This window comes from Squalius cephalus, assembly GCF_949319135.1.
Source record: "Squalius cephalus genome assembly, chromosome: 17".
NCBI classification, from domain to species: Eukaryota; Metazoa; Chordata; class Actinopteri; order Cypriniformes; family Leuciscidae; genus Squalius; species Squalius cephalus.
The window spans coordinates 27601215-27610015 of NC_137138.1; the positions used below are offsets into that span (position 1 = coordinate 27601215).

Consider the following 8801-nt stretch of genomic DNA (forward strand, 5'->3'; position numbering starts at 1 on the left):
ACAGGCTGTCAACGCTGATTACATCAGCAATAACGGCAACAAAACGTTTCCAGTAACTTTTGAACAGTCCTGCTTATTGACTTGGATGAATCTTTGCCCATTCCTCTGTACAAAACAGCTTCAACTCTTGGATGTTGGTGGGTTTCCTCACATGAGCTGCTTGCTTCCTCATCCTTCCACAACATTTCAATCATTTTAAGGTCATAACTTTTGACTCTGCCTTTCCAAAACATTATTCTTCTTTAAGGTAGGTGGGTATATTTTGTCACAATATAATATATATAATAGTATAAAGTATAAATTGAGTTTGTAACTCCCTTCTGGTACATAGCAGACATTATTAGGCTAATATAGAAGCAATTATAAAAATGGTAAACAGAAATAAACTATAATCAGTGGAGTCGTGCTGAGGATGAACTATAGTTTAAGAGTCTGATAGCTTGGGGGGGAAAGTTGCTCTGCAGTCTGGTGGTGCGGCAGCAGAAACTTCTATATCTCTTCCCAGAAGGCAGCAGGATGAACAGGCTGTGGCTGGGTGGGTACTGTCCTTTAGTATCCTTTCGGCTCTGCGTAGGCACCTCACCTCACCGACATCACTGATGCTCCGGGGATAGGTACCAGTGATCTTCTGAGCAGTTTTAATCTCCCGCTGCAGAGCCCTCCGGTCCTGGGCCGTGCACATCCCATGGCAGTTTGTGATGTTTCCAGTCAGGTGATCACCACCATTTGCTGATGTAACGTGTCACACTGATGATGTATAATCCTCAAGTCTCTCCTTAGTGGTGACCTCATCTGTCCATACTTTGAATGTCCTTACTTATGATCAGACTTGCAGCACTGTCTTTATATTTCAATGTTAACATAAAAATGTTTTAGAATGGCATAAAATTAAGAAATGAGAATGTGTCTGTACACCTAGCCTGTGTGTCTTAATCAGCGTAAGCATTCAACTTTTGTTTGCTTTCAGTCCCTCTGACTGCAGCTCAATATATCATTTGGACAGTGCAATGACAGATATCACAATAGATGATGGAGAAGTGAACTGTGCATCACTACGCTGACATGAACTTTATCTGAAAAATGTATGTAAAAGTAGAATTCCATAAATTATATTCCATAAATATTATCAAAACTTTAGGTGTTCTCATAGTGTGGTCTTGTATCAAATAATGATGGCAGTTGTTAAGTATAGGCTATTCTGCTTATCATTGCCAATAGGCTATGCCTAGTAATTGCTGACAACTATAGCCTTTATAATCAATCTGAAATGTAAACAAAACATTTCAAGGTACACATTTCAAAGAAGACTATTATGAATGAATATGAGGTGCTAGAAAAACAAAATTCATCAGGCGGTATCCAATGATAGACGCACCATGGGCCCAAACTTTTCTGTAGCTTTTCCATAGACAGCTTTTCAAAGCTGCCTCAGTATAATAGCCTACCGCTGTCACGCAATCTCTATGCGCAATCTGTGCTTCGGAGAAGTGCGGTCGCGCCCATGATCGCACCATCTACGCTTAAAAATACATTGCTCGTCTATGTCAGCTTAAGCGCGAATGCATGTTTAAAATACATAAATGTAAAGATTGATTCTCATGACAACTAAATATTTTTTGCTATGGTATAAATATTAAAGAATACTCTGTGCAAAACAACACTATTTAATTATTATTTACCGCATATATTTTGTTTTGACAATATAGTCGACGTCCTACATTATCAGATACGGTCAGGAATTAACGTCAATTTAAAAATAAAATTTATGTTATTATTGCTCATTAAAACCATCCTTGATTTAACCTAAGCCGAGTCATTTCCAGAAGTGGTCCAGATCATACAGCCGGAGCCGGTTTTTATGGTGAGGCCCAGTGCTTTACAGCCGTAACAAATGCATGTGCCAGAGCGAGCTGCGGGCCACAATCGGCCCGATTGTACATGCATGCTGGGACACGAAGTTGCGTAGGCTCAAGTTATGCGCATGGTGTCGGCAGACTTAAAAAAACCCATAATAAAATAAAATTGTTTTTAGCAAAATCCACCAGATTCTTGTTCTAAATCTCACAGACTACCACTGTGGTGATTTTCATGTTGATCTACTGTTTTATTATTTAATAATTGCCTGCCAAAATCATGACCAATACTGTTTGTATACATTATCAAATATGCCTATAATAAGACAGTAGATCAACATGAAGTAAGACTCTTGCAGACTTGGAGGAGTTCCGTTTGCACGCACGCGGGCAGCAGGGATTGTCTGCTAATAGATCACTGACAGAGCTGCACAATGTTAATATATATATATATATATATATATATATATATATATATATATATATATATAGCCTATACTATTAATAAATTAGAAAAACTTAGCCATTCAATATTTCATATTCAACTATTTTAATTAGCACAATTAAAGTTTTATTTGTATTAAATTTAACAAGCACAACATTCAGCATTAATCAAATATTCTTAAAGATTTGTTATAATAATTAATAATGTTATTTCAACATAATATCTCGTTATTTCGACATAATAGGCTATGTATTGTCTAAATGCGTGCCCATGTCATGATTATATTGTCTGCTACAGCTTATTATTTGCAAAGAGTTACAGCTTTCTCCCTTTCCCCCTGCTTTATGACAAATAAAGAAACGTATTTCTGCCTAGTGAATGATTTACTTTGACCTCCAGAGTTAAAGGAATAGTTCACTTTAAAATGAAAATCCTGTCACCCTCATGTTGTTTCAAACTGAACAGAAAGGAAGATATTTAGAAGAATGTCAGTAACCAGACAGTTTCTGGTCTCATTGACTTCCATAGTAGGGAAAAAAATATACTATGGAAGTCACTGGTACCAGAAATTGTCTGGTTACTGACATTCTTCTAAATATCTTCCTTTCTGTTCAGCAGAAGAAAGAAATTCATACAGGTTTGAAACAACATGAGGGTGACAGGATTTTCATTTTAAAGTGAACTATTCCTTTAACCCTCCCCTCCCAGTCTTGTGTGTGAAGATTACAGTATAAACTATGATTTGTGTATACTACATTATAAATATATCATACTTTTTTACATGTAGCCTTACTTGAAATTACAAAAAAATACTATGAAGGTAAGCTACTTGACTTGTATGTTTAAAAATGTTGTTTGTATGACGTCTTTGAGTAGGCAAACATGCATGTTGTGAACGGGGAATATGCTTCAACAAAATAAAATAAAAGTAGACTCATTGACTAGTGGTTTCACACTTGATGACCCCAGTGTATGTGTGTGTATTACATGTCTCTCCTAAATAGATTTTTTTTGATTGAATCAACCATCTTTTCTCTTTTCTTTACCTTAAGACTGGTCCTACCTATGGCAGAAAAATGATGACAGGCTATCTTGCAGCCGCAGGAGTCCATGCATCCGAAGGTCGTGTGGGAGATGTCTTGCGCAACATTCACATGCCTTATCACAGGGCACGATGTCAGGTAGGTTTGATCTAATGTCAATAAAGGCCGGATTTACTAAAGGCTTATTAAGTGTATTGATTATTGGATTTTTAAGGTTGGGATTTCTTGGCATTGAGGTAAATGTGACAGTTTAATTGGTTAGGGTATTTGAATAGTTCTATCAGTAATGATAATTGTACTAACATTACAAGTACTCACTTCAGCTGCAGCAGTAGTAGTCCTTGGTACTATGAATAGTAGCAGTAAGTGTAGTGTATTGTGGTAGTAGAATGTCTTGCAGTATTGTTTTCAATCAGTACGATAATCAAGTAACAGTGGTTGCTCAGGTGTTATGTTGTAAGAGTAGGTTACAGGAGGGTTTAAATGTATTTGCTACAGTATAGTAGGCGGTTATGTCTAAAGCTTTACACCAGTGTGCTTTTTTTCTTTGATTTCAGTATGGTTTTCTAATGATGTACTGATTTTCTGTCTGTTTTTTGTCTGTTTTTAAGGGAGCCAGGAACCTTAATCCTGTTCCATATAATGCAGGCTATGTGGGTCACAAAGTACACATAGACCAGAATGAAAAAATGGTTATGTTTGGTGTGACTCATGTGCTGGCGATCGATGGCTTCTCCAGCAAAATTGTTGGAAAATCAACAATGCCTGTGAAGAACAACCTCACCATATACAGTGACATTTACAGGTAATTTAAACCACCTTTTCAATGTACCCAAAAACAGCAAAATAACTTTGTCAAAATAAGAACCAGCTTCTGGAAATCATCCCAATTCATGATTTGCTTAAACACTGTTTATGCAGATCCTTTAAAACCTTAAAATCAAATTGGCCAATTTTCAGGCCTTATCTGTGAATGTAAAGAATGCAATTTTATCTATAAAAATAATTAATTGGATTATGAGGTTAGCATTATTTTTAAAGTAGTTTTAAAAGTTTACTCTAATTTATAATAAAAACAGCATACAATTACAATTAAGATGCAGAAATTAGTGAAGGACTGAAATGTTTAATCGATTATCAAAGTAGTTTGGGGTTCATCTAATCATATAATTGTTGCAGCTATACAGCCTTTTAAGCAGCCAGTCAACACTCAGATTACCTCCCCACTACCTGACAACATAAGACATACTATATATTTTTCAGCTAAAGGTGACACTAACAGACTCCATACTACTGTCAAAGAATTGGGAATATTATCTTTTCTTGCAGAGGTGCCGTGATGGAGTATGGGATGTGGGACCAGGTAAGAGTGGACCATGGGAAGGAGTTCTACCTTACTCTTTACATGCAAGAGAAATTGGCCAGCCACCGCCACAACACGGAGAGGCCACCTTATATGCAAACACCATCAACAAAGGTGAGTACAGTTGAGCAAACTATGCACACACCCTGATTGTAATTTGTAAGTTTCAATGATTTTAATGTCAGTCTCCCTTTTAATTTATTCCTTATGCCTGTATATATTCGTAATGTAACGCTAAAGGTTAGTGACAATTGTGTAGTGTTGAAATCAGCTCTTGTTGGACAGTATTCTCTGTGTAAAGAATCTAAATAAGTATTTTATATTTTGGTTTAACAGAATCACACTATTGAAAGAATTTGGCCTGAAATCAACAATAGGGTGAACTACCCTTTAAAAGTGGCATTGGTCCAACTAGTGGATCAGGAGGTGTTGGATATGGAGGACAGAATGTCCAAATTTTGTGTGTCATCCTTGACATGCCAGTTGGCTCGGCTTGGAATTGACCGTGTTGTACAAGCGTGGAATGCCCACAGGATTCCAGGTTTGTGTTGGGGTTTGTCTCAATAAAATTTGAGTCTGATTGCATGTCATCTCATTGTGAACTAAATTTTGAAAATGCGTTATAAAATGTGTGATGCCTATTATTAATGACAATGTCACGCATTTTGTATACTATTTTAAGTGGTTTTCTGATGAACATATTTTTAAACTTGTTTAATAAAACACTAGGGGAAGCATGATGCAGATCATAAGTGAGTTCTGAGACCATCATTGAGCTTTGTAATATAACATAAGTCCTAGGTAATTTTATGCAACATTTATAAAAACACATTTTCATAGTGGTTTTGGTAAAGCAAATTCACATTTTACTATGCAAATCCTAAATGTTATGTTGTAGTAAATAACAGAATAATTTGCCTAATAATAATAACAACAGTCATCCTTAAGCTATCGTAGATTGTTCCCCCTCAGAGGACCACAATGGAAATAAGCCCACGGCTTTTTTGTGTATTTTATCCTCGACAGTTTTTTAAAAATGCGTATGAATTGGTCTTTTGGGCTTGATTGTACTTGTTTTAACTTTATACGCATGAAGCAAGATTGTGGGTCAGCTTCTCAAAATGCACAGTGGTTAGACAAAGTGGGATTCATTTTATTTAAAAAAAAAAAAAAACTATTTTGAGAAATTCATTTGTATAGCTTGAGCAATGTATCCTTTTTATCTTTACTTCTTTTAGGAAAGGGAATCCCCAGTTACTTGGCCAGAGAGGGATGCCCAAAACGCGTATCCACAGACCTTTTGCCAGAGGCATCAGTGGCTGCAGACTGGTATGAGCAAGAGGTGGGATCATTGACAAGAGTATCACACTTTGGCACCAACCCCTTTCAGAGTGCACAGGACCAGGAAACCGCAGAGAGGGAATTTGCTCTGCAATGGCCAGATGTGACTGTAATGTTGGACAATGCTGTCAACAATCAACCAGAAGATTTTAAGTCTGGACTCCAAGGCCTGATTGATTTGACCAGAAGACATTGTCAGCGTTGACATTACTTTAGAGACATCAGTGACTTGCTTTAGCCTGTGTTCCCTGGGGGCTGTTCCATAAAACAAGATTAGAGTATAAGCCAGGCTTATTTCGGTTAGTCAGACTTATTGTCGGTGGATTCTGTTTCATAAAGCAAACTTAAAATAGTTCAAACTCAGTTACCCTGGCAACTTATGCTGGGAAACTAGCCTGGTCCAGGGCAGGCTACTGTCAGGCTAAGCCTCAGTTGTTACACAGATCCTCTAACACTGACCAACAAGAACACAATGATATTACCACTGACACTCTCTCATACCATTATTGGACTTTATTAACCACTATTAGTCCAAAAATAAATACACAGTATACAGAAAATCAACTTAAATAAGGCTACAATGATAAATTAGACAATATAGATCTATATATATATAGATAGATAGATAGATAGATAGCTAGGCCTAAATACAAAATATATATACTACAGGTTTTCTTTTTTTACTGGCTGAATGTTTTGTGCCCAAGATTTAATTAGATTGTTTTAAAGATTTATGAATACATTTCTCTCTGGTTTTGTTTGGCAGCTGTAGTACATGTTTATGATTAGAAGAACATTAGAACACAATCTGAAAAAAGCTTTGTAAAGCAGAAGTTAAAATCACAAAATTAAAAATAAATAATTACAAAAGCAGAGTATACATTTTAACTGGTAAGATGAATCTGAGCTTAGTAATTGACAGTATTAGCCTACATTTGATTTACCCCATTACAATAGTCACTTTACAGTTATTGCTATCATAAAAATATACACACAGGTTTAAAATTCTAAATAAGGCACATCTAATGTCCAAATAACAAATATTTTAGTATATATATATAATGTACTTTATTATGTCTTTCAATTCAAACACATTTAACACAATTATACAAATTGACAGTTCCTTTAAAGACATCATATTTTCCCCCAATAAATATTCCTTATTTTTCCTTCTACTTTTTTTCTTTTGTGATAATACCCACCAACACATAGCCTAAAAACACACATGATTAGAACAATAACCAAAAAGTACATAGTTAGACATTTTTACATATGATTTAAGGGGGAAAAGACAAAAAACAATAAATAAATATAGCTGCGAGCAGCGATTGCGGGCCCAAGCCGGTGGCACCGCCACCCTGGTGCCTTTAGTTACACTAAAGACCGCAGGGTGGCGATGCTGCCGGCTTGGGCCCTCCATCGCTGCTCGCAGCTATATTTATATATGTATATATATATATATATATATATATATATATATATATATATATATATATATATACATATATATATATATAACAAAAGATATATACATTATATATATATCAGACAAGTAATATTCTCTGTCTTGTCACTTCACAAAAAAAATGGTACAAATTGTACTACTAACTACTTAAACAGAGCAGTGTAATTTTAATACGTTAGGTTGACTATTTTATAATTATATTTTATTAGGGCTATAATGAACAGGCTGCGATGTCAAGATTGCAATGCTGGAGTGTGTGTGTGTGTGTGTGTGTGGCGTGGGCGTGATTGAACAGTGGAGACATAAAAATATACTTTATGGTGCTAACTTTAAAATTGAAATAAAATGCTCACGGCTGCACGGGCATTCATTCCTACTTCCATAGGAATTAATTGAAAATGCTCGCTCTGCTCCCAACCATAATCAATGTCAGTGCGGACGAACATATTTTACTTTCGTTTTTAAGTTAGCGATTCAAAAGCCCCCAGCGGTGTCACCTATTTTTTTTACAGTCTATGGGTGTCACACGTCGATTAACCGGTGCTTATATTCTCACTGTCACATACCTAGTATAGGCCGCCTACCTGAAAGAGAGTTTAGCTTGCCCAACCATAGTAGCCTGATTAGAACGTCAATGACAAAAAAATAACTTGGGAATCACTAAAACGAGAGATTATTCTAATTATATTACATTAATTTTAAGTTGCAATCAACAATTGATAATAAATGTATTACTGATCAATGGTAACAAGGTTGCGCTGCTGAGGCTCGTGCAGCTTCTCCAGGAGAAACGTAAACAACTGAGCGCAGCACACAAAAAGAAACCCAGTTAACAACATACTGACTATAAAAATTACAAATATGGAGTTTTTATTTATTTTATAACATGATAAGAGCAACCTCACTTGACGAGTAGGCTGTGTTTCCTGAATACAATCACGATTGAAACTGCGACGTTGATTTCATCAACAGGTTAATAAACAGTTACAATTAAGTCACTTACATTTAAGATGCAATATTGACTGTTTTTGTTCTGTTTCAGCAGCAAAAATAGTTAAACCAAGATCACAGCAGAACCATCGCACATCTCACAGCAACTTGTTTTCTCATTTCTGAATGATTCAGCATTTTGAATGAATCGGTTGACTCAAAGATTCAATGACCAATCCATAAACATCTGTCTCAATCATGAATGACTCAGTCATTCGAACGAATCGTTTGAACGAATGAATTAATGACTCGCTCATTAAGACGGTCGCCTGGCGACACCTAATGGCGGTTTAGTGTTATG

General features: G+C 36.0%; 1 protein-coding gene across 1 annotated transcript; it reads left to right on the plus strand.

The window, feature by feature from the left end:
• Positions 1 to 3112: 3112 nt before the first annotated feature.
• Positions 3113 to 6250, plus strand: LOC307174515 (uncharacterized protein; the record flags this gene model as incomplete). The annotated part of the gene is made up of 6 exons (XM_079898380.1): positions 3113 to 3118; positions 3351 to 3479; positions 3953 to 4146; positions 4671 to 4818; positions 5041 to 5245; positions 5943 to 6250. The coding sequence occupies 6 exons, from the start codon at positions 3113 to 3115 to the stop codon at positions 6248 to 6250; spliced, it is 990 nt and encodes a 329-aa protein (XP_079754506.1).
• Positions 6251 to 8801: the final 2551 nt, after the last annotated feature.